This window comes from Solea senegalensis, linkage group LG21 (assembly GCF_019176455.1).
Source record: "Solea senegalensis isolate Sse05_10M linkage group LG21, IFAPA_SoseM_1, whole genome shotgun sequence".
Lineage (NCBI taxonomy): Eukaryota > Metazoa > Chordata > Actinopteri > Pleuronectiformes > Soleidae > Solea > Solea senegalensis.
Window position 1 is genome coordinate 2,777,471 of NC_058040.1, and position 15,793 is coordinate 2,793,263.

The 15,793-nt window shown below is 38.2% G+C and overlaps 2 protein-coding genes across 2 annotated transcripts; both read left to right on the top strand.

Moving 5' to 3' along the window:
- Positions 1–262: 262 nt before the first annotated feature.
- On the top strand, positions 263–5,628 carry derl2 (derlin 2). The gene is made up of 7 exons (XM_044012476.1): positions 263–409; positions 1,847–1,912; positions 2,229–2,302; positions 2,543–2,636; positions 3,105–3,300; positions 3,445–3,535; positions 4,457–5,628. Exons 1-7 carry the CDS (start codon positions 317–319, stop codon positions 4,560–4,562), a joined length of 720 nt encoding a protein of 239 aa, XP_043868411.1. The 5' UTR covers positions 263–316; the 3' UTR covers positions 4,563–5,628.
- A 770-nt stretch (positions 5,629–6,398) lies between these two features.
- Positions 6,399–13,809, top strand: LOC122758355 (SWI/SNF-related matrix-associated actin-dependent regulator of chromatin subfamily B member 1-like). The gene is made up of 9 exons (XM_044012475.1): positions 6,399–6,577; positions 8,054–8,165; positions 8,281–8,389; positions 9,221–9,358; positions 9,698–9,825; positions 9,976–10,142; positions 10,342–10,532; positions 10,628–10,759; positions 12,276–13,809. The coding sequence occupies exons 1-9, from the start codon at positions 6,488–6,490 to the stop codon at positions 12,313–12,315; spliced, it is 1,107 nt and encodes a 368-aa protein (XP_043868410.1). The 5' UTR covers positions 6,399–6,487; the 3' UTR covers positions 12,316–13,809.
- Positions 13,810–15,793: the final 1,984 nt, after the last annotated feature.

Here is a 15,793-nt window from a genome sequence, read left to right on the forward strand (position 1 = left end):
GAGTATCATGCTGTTGCTTTTGATGTACTGTAGCTTACCTTCGATCTGTATTCTCTATTCCTTTCATGTGGGAAGAAAAAAGTGAAACATTAAATAACTGATTTATTTATTTTTTAACTTTTTTATTTATTTACCATTTAGATATCCTTTTCCAAACTCTCGTCCAGTAGGTGGCGGCAATGATCTGTTATGTTGCTAGACTGTAGGGGGCAGGCCTTGCACTCGGTGCCGGAAATGATTCATTCGATTAGAAGAAGCGAAGAAGAAGAAGACGTGACGTGTCAACGAAGTGCCGGAAGTTTTCACTTGGTTGAAAATGGCTTATCAAACATTACAGCAGGAATATTTACAAATTCCTATTGTTACCAGGGCATATACGACCGCGTGTGTCCTCACAACTGCTGCAGTGGTAAAGTTGACTCACATTTGTCTTGTGTTGCTAAAGCCGTAGCTCTAAACCGCTTAACGTAGCTGGTGCAATGTCGATTTGTAGCTGCTAGCTCGATGCAGTAGCTCGAGCTGCTGTGAGAATGAGACGTGTCTGTTTTCACAGGGTGATTGTTCTCTGGTCGAGAGATTCATTTTCGTTTTTGACTAATTCAACGAGCACATGCTAACTTTAGCTGCTTATGCCACAGATGTAGCGATGTCTCTCTCTCTCTCTCTCTCTCTTGAGGGTTCACTCAGTAACCCACACGTTCAGTCTAAATTAGACATGTACATTCACGTGTATTAAAGTTAAGGCGATGTCACATTATCTGCGGTCAGGTAAAGTGTATCTCTGCCTGCATGGATTCTCAGCAGAGCAGGAGCGGCAGAAGATTCGACTCTCTCTGATGGGATTCTATGTTGGCAAGCTAGAGAACATGCTGAAGTTAAATGTAATGTAACTACTTGTGTCAATGGTTATGGTAGATGGATTGAAAAGGTGCCACTTTTACATGCCAGTGCTAAATAGCAAACTGTCCTTTCGCTATCAAGAGTAGAAAAGTGATTTATAAAGAGCATTAATTATAAATACAGACTATACTCTTCACTCACAAGTTATTGATCTATTCTTGTATGAAGTTCCTAAAAGGGATACTTTTTACTATTACTATTTTTTTGGTAGTAATGAGTATCAAAGGTAGTGGGGTAAAAGTGACTAGAAATATAAACAACAAAGTAATGTACAGATTTATGAATTTTGTAATTGAGGACACAAGACATTGAACATCTTTCTAACTTTATCCAAATGAACTGGGCTCAGCATTTCGCAGATGTTTCAGAAGCAATTCTGTGCTATTATGAGGAGGAGATGTTGCAGATGATTTGTGAAAGTGCGACCCTTACTGTTTTGAATGTGGTTTCTTGTAGGCAGCTGCGCTCCCCCTTTTCAATACTATGTACCACTACCGCCACATTTTCAGTGGTAAGAAATACTGGAAAGCACGGGGGCAACTTCCACACCTGCTCTCAGCAGAGTCTCTGTCATGGCACACAAAGTGCAACTAGCTCAGATGACACTTTGACAGCTACGGATAAAGGAGATTGATCACCAACACAACAATAGGGGGGTAGACATGGAACACTAGACCCAAGCTGGACTCAAAGGGCGTTGGCACTAATTTTTATTATCCTTTAAAAATCAATTCACTGTTCCAGCACTGTTGGTAACATTTATAAAACCCAGATCAACTGCTTTGTTTTTTTCAGCAAGAAATTATAAGATTTTCTGGACATGGATCTGGATTCAGAATTTTATGTAACGGTTGTTTTATGTCTCACCTTGTGAGATTTAGGAGTGTACTGACACTGTGGGTATTTTCCCTTGTTAATGATGTCTTTGTTATGTCTTCTCTCTTAGCAACTAGAGATCATCACACCATTTCAGCTATACTTTAACCCGGATTTGATTCTAAGGAATTACCAAGTGAGTAATTGTCCCCATTGTTTGTCTACATCTTTTATCATCTGGATTCATGAAATGGATTCAGTGTACACAAAGGTTTCATCACTCGTAACCTCAGCTCATGACTTAGTTGATCAAAAATGAGACATATTTAAGAATTCTAAGAACTCTCCGACTAGAATTTATTCATATGACCTGCCTCACTTTAGTATATTTACTAACTGCAACATATTCACCTTAAATTAAGCCTATGGTTTATTGGTTTAATCAAGGAAATGGTCATAGGGTTTATGTGTATTTGTGCTATGTACAGCTAAACTGTTTTGTCATTTTCTAGGTATGGCGAATAATAACCAACTTCCTGTTTTTTGGTCCAGTTGGCTTCAATTTCCTCTTCAATATGATTTTTCTGTATCCTTTTCGATTTAAGGCTCTCTCTTTTTTTTTGACAGGAAGTCAGTTTGCAAACTTTCGGTTTCTCATGGGAGCACTAAAAAGCTTTCAAAGATGAAAAGATGTCTTGATACAGATGAACTAGTGCATATCAGATCAGTAACACAGTCCAGTGTAATGTAATAAAGTTATTTGGCTAAAAATAAAGATGTATAAAAGGCAATTTGTGTGTAGATTTCCTTAACCATTTGCTTTTAGGTACAGATACTGTCGTATGCTGGAGGAGGGCTCTTTCAGGGGACGCACAGCTGACTTTGTCTTCATGTTCCTCTTTGGTGGTCTTCTGATGACTGTATCCTTTCCGATTTGTTGGTATATAGCACAACACCACATCATACATGATCTTACGGCACTTGACAAAGTACGGTTGAGATAAAGCAGTCAACACATTTTTAACACACCCCTTCCCACGCAAAAGTCCCACAGGAAAATGTGCATTTATCATTGTACATTTTCACAGTATTGTAAAGTATGGATTAAAGAAAGTATGGATTTACTTAATTTAAGTCAGACGACAGCCGTGGTGATGTTGTATTTCGATACTGGCAGGTAACAAGACTGTGATGCAGAGATTCAGGTGTATACAATCATAAACAAAGGGAATTAGAAGAGGTCATTCACATGAGAGGCATTGCAAGAGAGCACATGTGTAACTCATGGGTAACACACTCAAAAAGTCAAAATTGTGAATTAGCATTTTCCTTTTTCTTAGTTTGACTGGTTAAAAGTGTCTTAGTCATGGTCTTTAACGAGATTTCAGATATTTGGGACCTTTGTGAGTCTGGTGTTCCTGGGACAAGCTTTCACCATCATGCTGGTATATGTGTGGAGCCGACGAAACCCAAACGTTCGCATGAACTTCTTTGGCCTCTTGAATTTCCAGGCACCCTTTCTTCCATGGGTGCTAATGGGATTCTCACTTCTACTTGGCAACTCCATCATTGTGGATCTTTTAGGTATCCGCTACTGTCACCTGCAGTCATTATTTAGCATTAAAAATATACAATATTTTGACCTGTACTGTTTGCTTATAGCCGAGAGGAACAGTACGGTGTACAGTATGAATGGTGCTTGTCTTCATTTTTCATTCCTTTCTTCAGGAATCGCCGTAGGTCATGTGTACTTTTTCCTGGAGGATGTTTTCCCCAACCAGCCAGGTGGTGGTAGGTGGCTCAAGACCCCATCTATTATGTAAGTCTTCATACACTACAGTAAAAATGCAGCAATTGTGTGTATGTACATTAAGTTTATACGGTTTATATCGTACATAATGGTAACATACAAGTTAGGTGACATTCTTAGAGCTGTCCACTTTTAATCTGATCTCTCAGGACACAGATGTAAAAACCAGGTCTAATCAGGACTAAAGTCTGACATCACTGTGCTTCCACACTGGCATCAACTATAGCTGAAGGCATTATGTTTTAGGGTTGTCCTTCCGTCCCATTGGGCTTGTAATTGGAGTAGGGCTGCAGTTAACAATTATTTTTATAATTGATGAATCTGTAGATCCTTTTGTTGAGAAATTGTTTGGTCCATAAAATGTCAGAAAATTCTGAAAAATGTTGACCAGTGTTTTTGAAACAAACTAAAATGATTCAGTTTTAATGATTTCTTTGTTAATATGAAGCAAAGAAACCGTAAAGTATTCACTTTTTAGAAGCTGAAAAGGCACACAGTCAACCACACTGCATGTCCTGGGTACTGGACAGGACAGGTTAATAAAAAAAAAGACAACCGTAATTCCTAGACAGTTGAATAACTGCCAGATCGATAGTGAAAGTTTTATTGGGAAAAGGGGCAGAAGCACTCACTCATTGAACATTTTTTGACAATTCTACAGCCACAGAATCAAAATAAATCCAGACAGCCTGATTATCATGATGGTCATAAGAGGGTTAAATGCAGAAGATACCGTCACTGATTGATGTGTGTTCACTTGGACTCAAACAGCTTAGATTGTGGTGGTCTGGTGGTGGTGATTTACAGTTTGCCTGTTGCAGTTTTGCATTGTGAATGTAATGTCACAGGCAATTTGACGTATGAGAGACTGCATATGTATAGCAGTATGTATATCTTTACTCACTCTGCTCTTTTGTGCATCTGTAATAGAAAGATGTTATTCGACACTCCAGAGGAAGATGCCAACTATAACCCACTACCCGAGGAGCGCCCAGGAGGTTTTGCCTGGGGAGAGGGACAGCGCCTTGGTGGTTAAATGTGGTCAGAGATCATCCCTGATTGTCAGGTCACTTCAAGGACATTCTCTCTGAGAAATAAAGGGAACAAACATGGTCTTTGCTTTTGACATGTTTGTTAAGTTCTGGGTGAAAAATGCCAAACAACCAGAGTCGTTTTGGAGATAAGTTTGTTGTCTTTTGATATGGGCTAAATCATCCTCAGAAACTCTTCTTGGTGCCAGATCATTGCTCTAAAACTATTGGAGAGAACACAAGCTTTGTGATGAACTTTGGACAGTGAGCCTTTGGGCACAGCAGATGTTTGTCTTCATCTCAGATAAAACATTGATATGTACAACTACTGTCACATGAAAGAGGAAAAACTGCAGCAGAAAATTATCACAAATCTTTTGGTCAGATTGCAAGTGCATTGCTTTTTTGTTTTACTTTTTTTAATGAGTGAATAATGTGATGAGTGTGGTGAATGATTGTTTTAATTTGTTTAGAAAATAGTGGTATTGCATAAATCCAAATACTTCTCTCTGCAAATGGCGTCAGACAATTTGATGTAAACGTTATGTTCTCGTGACTTAACTCTAAAGCAGGTCATTTTAGACGGATGAAGACTGAACTGCTCAGTATTTCCTATACTTTCAGTTATAGTTATGTTGTCAGAGATGTGCCCTTTTTTATTTTATTGACACTGATACTTAAAGGTCCAATGTGTAAAATTTAGGTGGATTAGATTCATTTGGCAGACATTGAAGATAAATAAATGATACTTAATTTTTTAAGTGTATAATTACCTGATTGTATGAATCGTTGTTTTTCATTTGCCCAAAATGAGTGTCGTCAGCTCTATGGAGGCTGCCATTTTTGTCCAATATGTGTTTATAATAGCCTACAATGGACAAACTAACCGTCTTTTGAGTTTTGATGCTAACTGATGGCTATGTAGGTTCTCCAATACACTTGGAAAGGAAGGATGAGATGAGGGATATCCAGCTCTAACAAGCAACTTCAACTAATGTTGCTAAATTTTACACACTGTACCTTTAAATCAAAGCTGTATTGAGACATGTAATACACAAACTACTTTCCAAAGCTTGAGTCCTACTTTTTCCTGTGGCCGATTTTTAATCTTTAATCGATCTTTATAATGGCATAATATTCATTTTAAAATGACCACGCTTTACTTGGATCAGTTTTTAATATGCACAAGTGGAAACGCAACTGTTGTGTTTGACTGTCTTAAGTTTTGACTATGCCACACATTTGCTGTCGTACTTCTTTGATATCAACGTTATATTTCCATGTTATTTCAATCATGTTTTGCATAAACATAATGGAAATAATGACGATAAAATTATTACTATTTAGCACCAAATGCAATTGTGACATTAATGCGAGTAAAATCCAAAACGTGAAAATATAAACTGTAACAAAAATAAAATTCTGAAGCCCACTAAAAAGTATTACTTGATATTATAATTAATCAATATAATGGGACGTGTCATAAAGTAATTTTCTTGATTATTATTTATTTTTACGTATTGTTTTTTTCAAGCTAAATTTGTATGTGTTTCGCCTCATTCTTTCACTCATTTTAGATCCCACTTTTTAACACTAGGGAGCAGTAATGCACTTTGCACATTGAAATGCACGTAGTTTATTGACAATGCTGCGTTCGTGGTTTTCGGAAATAAACCCCATCGAAAATAAAAAAGAAATATTATACATTTAAACACATAAAAGGTACATGTTCTGTAAAGTGTGACACCATTCTCTGGTTATTTATTTGGTGTATTTAATATTATTGAGCATACGTGCTGTTGTGTTGTAGAAGTGCAGTAAGCTCAACTGAACACTTTTTATGGAGGCACTGTCTTTACCGCGAGTCTTGAACATACCTGGAGAAGACGAGGCTCGTTAGCAGTTAGCTGCCTATCGACTGCTATTAAAGATGCAACTGGCTTTAAGTAAAACGTTCGGTCAGAAGCCAGTGAAATTTCAGTTGGAACAAGATGGGGATTTTTACATGGTTGGATCGGAGGTATGTAACTATCTGTTCATTCAATTACAGCGCTTAGCTTGCTGACGTTAGCCCAGTTATCCATTATAATGGTCGTCTAGGGTTAGCGTGCTAACATGCTAACGAGTCCCATTGACAACAAAGAACCATGTACAACTCTGAACGGCATGTGATAAAATTTAACACAGGACAACAACCGGCGAATGAAACCTCATTTATCGATATCTCCTAAACCAATTATTTAAGGGTTTGCCTTTGCTTTGGTTCCGTAACTTATCACCTGGTTGTAAAATATAGTTTTAAAGCAGTAAAAGTTTTCTCTTACATGTTCGTGCCCGGCATTAAAAAGTTTCGTACAATGCATTGTCGCGAAGTTTGAGCTCGTTCCCACACTCTCTATTAGTCTGCAATTTATTATATTTAGTAATTTCGTTGAAAAAACAAAACTATTACGATTTCTGCCTGTCAGTGTCCCACTCCGAGCCGCGTGTGTTTAGTCTCTCTGAGGTCTGATCAGGCAAAACTAAAGAGCTGCTATGCATCGGATTCGTGGTTTGTGGCCACAGAAATGTGTTGAACCCTGAAAAACAAAAACTTTTATAATATTTGTAAATTAAACTGTAAAGGGTGATATTTACAGTATAGTGTTTACTAAGCTGGTGTTAGGAGACAATCCTGTTTAGGCTTGAAACATTTTGGGAAAATATTAACTCAAAATTGTGTTACACTTTGTTCAGTATTTACTGTTTAATAGATTAGAATCTTGAATTGTTGTTGGAGCATGTCACATGATTTACCATCAAAATATGAATTATTCTATGTGTATGATTGTAGACACTAGTGCATTTGCCTCCCATCACCTGGACTACACACACACACACACACACCACACCCCCTTTTAGACAGAAAGCAGGATACTGTGCAGGTATATAATCCCTGTGAGCTAAAGAACGGGTATAATTTTCTCTACACATTGTATTTACCGATTTTCATCATACTTGAATATTGGGAGGGTATCTCCAGCTGATTAACATTCAGAGTTGATGAGTCAAAGGTCAAAAATATAGTCCAAAAAAGATCTGAGACACCTCTGCAAATGATAGATGCATCACTTTAGTCCCAACCTGAAGCTTTATGGCCCTGTGTCCAGAATAATGTCACAAAGGCAGAAAGAAGTGAAGTCAGAAAGGTACATCTTGTGATGTAGGAACAGATTAACTGTTACAATTAATAATATTAGAGCTTGTATAGGTCATCTAGTCATTGTCATGTTGCATAAATGACATCATGATGATGTCATTTTGGAATTGCATTATTTCAACATAAATCGTTTACTAAATCAGCATTGCCTTATTGATGTATAGGACATATGATGTGGTCGAATGGGACTTGCACGAGATCATTTAGGCTTATTAATTCCATATATTTTGAATTTTACTAAGAGTGGCCAAATGATCATTTTAGGTTTAATTCAAATGTTCAACCTTTGCCATGCAGGTTGGAAACTATTTACGCATGTTCAGAGGCTCTTTGTATAAGAGATACCCATCTTTATGGAGGAGGCTGGCGTCTGTGGATGAACGGAAAAAAATTGTGGCATCATCACACGGTAAGTGCCTTTTGTTTTTTTTAACTGGAACTTTACAGAGTCCATTTGGACCATTGCTACTCTTGAAGATCCAAGACTAGCAGTTCAATTCTAACGAAAGATGTATTTGTTGTAGCCACGAGTGTTACCCTGCTGAAGGCATCAGAATGTGAAGAGATCTTTGAGGGCAATGACGAGAAGTACAAGGCAGTGTCCATCAGCACAGAGCCCCCAGCTTACCTCAGGTATTTTTTTCCCTCTGGCAATTATTAGTTTTGTTTGTGTCCTCAAATACAGATGTACAACAGCTATTCATTATTATTACTATGTTTTAGTTTTGATATATTTCCAAAAAAGTTGAATTGTTTTCACTTTGTCATCACGGGACATTAAGTGTAGATGAATGAGAGTAACTTCTAGCATGAGGCTGCAACATAACTCAGTGTGACAAAGCATTTGTGGGGGTGCTGGAGCCAATCCCGGCTGACGAACAACCGCTCACTCTCACACCTACAATTTAAAGTGTCTATTTAACCTCTGCGTGTTTTTGTATTGTGGAAGTAGACTCGAGTACCCATAGAAAACACACATGCACATGGGGAAAACATGCAAACTGCACACGGAAGGGCCCTCGGTCGAACTGGGAATCTAAACTGTGACCTTCTTGCTTTGAGGCAACAGTGTTTGTCACTTAACCGGCATGTGGCTCAAGTCTGTCTTACTTGGACCCAAAACAGAATAATACATTTGCACTTAATCAGTAAGTAAGAATAATGTATTATTCTGTTTTATTGTGCTCAGAATGGCGTTACTCTTTATAAACAGCCAACAGTAAAGTCAAATATATAAATATATATATATATTATATATAAATATATAAGTTTCACACACATATAGTCCACACTAAAGCAGTTTTTAATGAATAGGACTAATATTGTGGTGTCTGATGAGGTATTTTTTCTTAATGTGTCCGTTTATCTAACCCAGCAACTTTACGGAATGTAATACTTGATTCCTGTCATACTACTAAAAGAAGATACAACTTCTTAACTTTTCTTTTTTATTCCCCTGTAAAGAGAGCAGAAAGCAAAGAGGAGCAGTCAGTGGGTCCCCACGCTTCCCAACAGCTCTCACCATCTAGATGCTGTGCCTTGCTCCACCACGATCAACCGCAACAGATTGGGTCGTGACAGGAAGAGGACCTTCCCCTTGTGGTGAGAAAGTTTTTTTTTTTGCATACATGATAGTGCATTACAATGACTCTTAATCCTTTCAGTCTTCATCTGATATTAATTAGTTCTCCACTAAAATACACTAAAGTAGCTCTGCTGCTCTACTGTATTGTTGAAGATGCAATTTCCATGGCCTAGTGAGATTACATGAGTTTTCCTCAATAAACCAGAAAGAATCACAAAAACTTACACGTTCTTGACTGGCATATCAGATTTTAAATCATGTAAATCTCTTTAAAAAATACTGTCAATTTAGATCAATATTTAGAGTTATTTGGTCCAGCAGTAATAATTCCACTTTGTGTCTTGTGTGTCACTCAGCTTTGATGACCATGACCCTGCAGTGATCCATGAGAACGCAGCCCAGGTCGAGGCTCTGGTTCCCATTCGTCTTGACATGGAGATCGATGGACAGAAACTGCGAGATGCCTTCACATGGAACATGAATGGTAAACTCCAATGAGCTTGTGATTCTCCAAAATATACAACATTGTCAGCGATTGACCTGCGACTTGGAAAATATAGTGATAATTGTCTTCTCAATGTTTTTTTTCTGCTGTGTTAAGTTGACATTTTTTTTCCCTCCTCTACAACCGCAGAGAAACTCATGACCCCAGAGATGTTTGCGGAGATTTTGTGTGATGACCTGGACCTGAATCCTCTGGCCTTTGTTCCTGCCATTGCCTCAGCCATTCGTCAGCAGATTGAGTCCTACCCCGCTGACAGCATACTAGAAGAGCAGGCAGACCAGAGAGTCATCATCAAGGTGAGTCAATACCTGGGGGAATCGTAGAATACAGGGTAGTTTGAAAGATGTAAATCTACACGAATATACTACGGTCATAAATGATTAGGAATCTTTTAGCCATTTAGTTTGAGCTAAGATTAGACGCCACTTTGGTGTTAAAGGGAAACTAAGATGAGATAAGATGTATAGTATATAATGTTTGTTTTGTGTCCCTCAGCTGAACATCCATGTGGGGAATATCTCGCTAGTGGACCAGTTTGAATGGGACATGTCAGAGAGGGAAAACTCCCCGGAGTCATTTGCGCTGAAGCTTTGCTCTGAGCTGGGTTTGGGAGGAGAGTTTGTGACCACTATCGCCTACAGCATTCGAGGTCAACTCAGCTGGCACCAGAGGACGTATGCCTTCAGGTAACTCGGCTGCTTTGTGCTGCATAAGGCGATGTGGGTGATTCTTCTGTCATGCACTGATTATTTAATGCAATGTGTGTGACATTTCCCCACAGTGAGAATCCACTCCCCACAGTAGAGATCGCCATCCGCAATACTGGAGATGCGGACCAATGGTGCCCCCTGCTGGAGACTCTCACAGATGCTGAAATGGAGAAGAAGATCCGAGACCAAGACAGGAACACAAGGTGAGACAGCTCAGTGTATTCAGAATAGGAGCTTCTAATTCTATCCAAGTTTTTTATCCAGTTCTTACAGTTACTTGTTTGATCTGTCGTCTGTTCAGTTGAACATCGATCTCGAGCACGGAGAAGGTCGAACACTAATGAACATAATGTCTAGTGCACAGATTATAATGTTGTAGAAGTGCTGCTCACTGGATGTTTCTCTTTTGTGAAATAATCACCTCTTGGATCAAACCCAGAATAGTGTTGCATGACAAAGCAGATCATCGCTCACAGAAATGACTACATGCACTATAATATTAGCACTAGTTGGATTATGCAGCTGTTGGCCGTGAACGTCCAGTTTGTCAATGCTGAAACACTGTCCAGTCTGCGAGCCTGCAGAGGTGATATTGCCCACAGCTTCCTCACTGCCAACACAAGGCTAACTGTGCCAGTTGATTCTTTGTGCATTACAAAGTTGTCTCTGTCACATTCAAAATTCTACTTTCACATCCCAAAAATGTTGGCTCTGCCCTTTATTTACATGCACTCTTAGTGAATTCCATTAATGCTGTTTTACATTCTTTTATTTATACGTTGTGCAGTTTCTCTCGGTGAACAAAAAAAAACTGCCACTAACCTCTGGGCTTTGTCTTCAGTGTGGTTGGAGGATATGGACAAACTATCAATTAAAACAATGGGAAAGGGTTCAATCGTCTTTATTGCTAAATAGAATTACTGCACAATTGTAGCCACAGGCGTGTTGTTGGTATTTATCCAAGAGCCTAACACTGATTTGCATTGTGGGTGATGGTATGTAAATAGTCGGGGATACTTAAGAGTCAAATATGAATGAATGTCTTTATTTCAGTTACATTCATATAAAAAGTAAACAGATCATTTAACACAATTATGCCAACAACAGAACAAGGAATAGGCTTATTTTTGCCTGTCCTGTACAACACAAGGAAAAAGCAAGAAAGTCAGAAATGTTGAGAAAATACATAAAACATTGCACTTACAATTACAGTACTAGACTGTCATTATTTTACATTTCAACCCCAAAAACACAATTTAATTCCATCGTCAAGTTTGTTCCATAACTTAACCCCCCAAAAAACTGACACACATCTATATTTAATATTCATTCTCGCTTTGATCTTTTCAAACATTTAAAGACTTTTTGAATGCAAACAGGAAGAGTTTTATTCACCACACACCAAAAAATATCTCTAGTGTTTTAGAATATACAATGCCTAAAAAAATTCAACCATTCTTTTGAGCTGGTTGACCAACATTTATTAAATCTGTCATATTCATGCATCTAATGAGAACAGCTGTTTGAGGTCCCATCTCAGAGTTGGACCTGGATCCTAGGGAAGTTGTGTTTCTGGAACTGAATAACCAGAGGTTCTTTTCATTTTGAGCAAATCAACTTACTGTAACAAAGTTCTCCTTATAATAGTATTGACTGAAAACAACAGTGTCATAATGTGTTTAGATTGTTTGTAACAATGTGACCAATGTGTTCTTCTAGGCGTATGAGGAGACTGGCCAACACTGCTCCATCATGGTAGAAAGAGACAGGGTGAAGATACTGAAGTGGACACTCGTTGTCTTTTGTTGTCCTGCAAATGGGTATTTCTGTAAGAAATGTGTGGTCACATCATTGACTGACACACACACACACACACACACACACATCCATATGTTCAGAGATGCGCATTATAATCATTTCACTACTCGTCATGTCATTAACTCAAATGTGAGCCCACGTCACTATTAGATGTGTTTCACATAAAGGGTTAATGTGATATCTCATTACATACCACGCCACGTTCACACTACACAAAAGAGCACACCAGTACAATGACTGATGTCACATGAGTATGAATGGTCAGTGAGATTACGTGTTGTGATGAGCGTTGGATTGACATTGTCACACTATTACATTCTTACGTCTCATGAACGAGGTTTGTCTCTTACTCTGTTTGCTGAATCGTCAGCGAGTGAGATAGTCGTCGTCCCGTCCTACAAACATCTTGAACAGCGTTATACCGGAGGTTTCTTTCAGAGCTGGTGATTGCACCTCTTTGGAAAGACGAAACCATGACTACACATAAGAACATGAAATTATGCTGTTAAATTATGCCACTTTTCCACTACACAGTCCCAGCACAGCTTTTTGCTTTACCATCAGTGATAGTACCTGGTACCTGGTACCGGCGAGGTTCCAAGCAATTTGAGCTGATGCTATGTGTGATGTCATCAGACTGCCGTCCACTGATTGGTCAGAATGTCGTCACAGGAAGAGTCTTGAGCATCACATCAGACACTGCCAAACTGTAGATCAATTAAAAAGACCTAAAAACCTGCAACAAACTGATTCTAAAGATTCAGTTACACTGAAAACAACTGCTTTACTAGTCACTAGTTTGTGTCATATGTAAGTTGAGTTGAGCTGCGCCGGGACTTTGCAGTGGAAAAGTACATCTTAAGAATATGTTTACTGCTTCATCTTTACCATATACAGTAAAAGCAAACTGAAGTTTCTGTAAACTGCTCCCTCTCCTAAACCTGAAACCTCCACAGACGCCGTGCACCCTTCGAGCAGATTTCAGAATTCACGGATTCAGAGAAAGGAAAACGAGTCATGGTGTTACACATTACTGGAATGACCTCTGCTTTAGATGAATGTCATGTTCACATTAGAATACATGTTTTTACTGTCGGGTACTGATTATGCAGTGTCCATCATTTTACTGAGTGGTCGATACAAATGTACTGTCACAGCTTTACCGTCTCATCTCGCCGTTGTATTTAATGCTGCTTCATCAAGAAAAGTGAGCTTGTTTGTTTGTTTTTCCAAACACTGTAACCTGTTTTGTTGTTTTTTTAAGTAAACATTTTGAGTTTTTGTTTTTGCTGTGATCTGTGTTAATGTAGTAAAACTAATGTCTCATAGAATTGTGAAGTTTGTAAGCAGATAAGCAGATGTTGGTAGGACTGCATCCACTGCATCCACTTTCATTGTACAGTGTTGACAATGCCAATAAAGATATTCTATTCTATTTTATTTGCTGTGTGACAAATTTTGGAGCCCTCACGATACTCTTTTGTGGCGTCCACATATCAGACACGCTGTATAATTCAAGCTTGGCAAAATCAGTTTCAGATTAAAATCAGATTTGCCAGCACTGGTCAGAAGCTCCTGTGTCTCTGTAAACTAAAAAAAAGAAAAAAGAGCAGATTCTCTCCATGGACTTTGGTGTGGGAGAGTGAGCAGTTTACAAACTTCAGTTTCCAGTTTAAAAAAACTGTTTTATTGAACAATAATTAACTGTCAAAAAAAAGAAATTCCATGTGACCAGAGTTCCAATAAATCGTAGATCAACAAAAAATGAGTTTTTGATGAAGAAAAGCTAATTATTTTCATTATTTTGCCTGAAATCTGTAAGTGGAATGTGAGAAAGTGAAAACTAGTAAAACAAACGTTCCTAAGACAGGTGCACAGGTATGTTGGTCTCTGCCTCATGCTTTAGTAAGACAGAGCAGTTTATTTACCGCTAAAACAACAGCTTTAATCATGTTGATGGTGTTTGCTTGTATTAAATGATTTTATTACCGCACAACGCTAACATTCCAGAGTAGTCGTCGGGAGCAAGGTGGGGTTAAGTGCCTTGCCCAAGGACGCGTCCCAGTGTGTTTATCAGAGTGACTGCATTAGCAGGAATCATGAGAAACAGTGACAGATGCTATGTTGTCAGAAATCCAGACAAGAGATTGATCACATTTTATTTCCTGTAAATATAGACTCAGAGGTCAATACACACTTGTGACTGCAGAGGGAGCTGTTGCCAGATGTTGCAGGCAGTGGGTGAATAGTGTGTGTGTGTGTGTGTGTGTGTGAAATAAAACATAGAAATTTGTATGATTGTGTGTGTGTGAATGGCAAACCTGAAGCCGTTGGAGTGTTCAAAAGCTGCTAAATAAATATACTGTACATTATTTTCCATTTCCATGATAATGAGTGACTGAAGAGTGTTTTCCCTGCTCAGTGATTGCGGTGAATTTGTTTCCATTCCCTGATGAAGTAGGCCAGGTCTCTGAAGACCTGAGAACTGCAGTGACATAGATCTACAAATGTATCTGCAGCATGTGGACTGTGTTCTGAGCTGAGTGAGGGCTTCTGATCACTTCTCTTAGTATCAGTCTCACCAGACAAAAGAGGACAGTTGGCAAGAACCACGTACATCTTTTTTGATGATTTGATCTGAAATTACAATGTGTGTAGTACTGTTGCCTCCGGACTCTTCTAATATCAAAAATACACAACAAAGTTAATTTGTCGCAAACTAGTTTTGTTCACTAGTGTATTGTTTTAGTTTGGATATCACCTTGCAAACGCGAATGGAAAAATATGTTTACCCAATACAAGAAACTATGGAATAGTAGATAGAGTATTAGGGCCACCAAAAATAAAATAGCATTTATTCTGAGAATTATTTTCTTAGAATTCTGACTTATTCTTTAATATCAGAGTTCTGACTTTTTTTAATCTCAGAATTCTGACTATTTTCTCAGAATTCTGAGATTAAAGTGAGAATTTCTTTTACATATAAATGAATTAGGAATGTATAATAATTAATTGGCATGAATAATTTAACTAGTTAAGTATTCATTCATTAATCAATCAGTTAATCAACAGTGTTTTTTTTTATGTATGTAGAAAAATATAATCTTAGTTGCTGTGGATTTACTTGCGATTATAAAGGTTTTAGAGAACAGTGAAGAAGCCACTGGAGTCAGTGATGAGTTATGATGGATGAATTTATTCAAATGTGCTCAGTCGAGGAGAACAGAGGAAACATAAGCAAGCATGTACATGACCTCAATCCTGAGGCTCAGTCCTCAAAGATGACACATATATATGTATATATCTGTCTAATGACCTCTAAGAAGGCACGTTCTCGTCTAGAATAATCATCCCTGCCCTAGAATAATCTATGTTTGGCTCCGTTCTGGCAAAGAATGAACACAATATCATACTCTTGG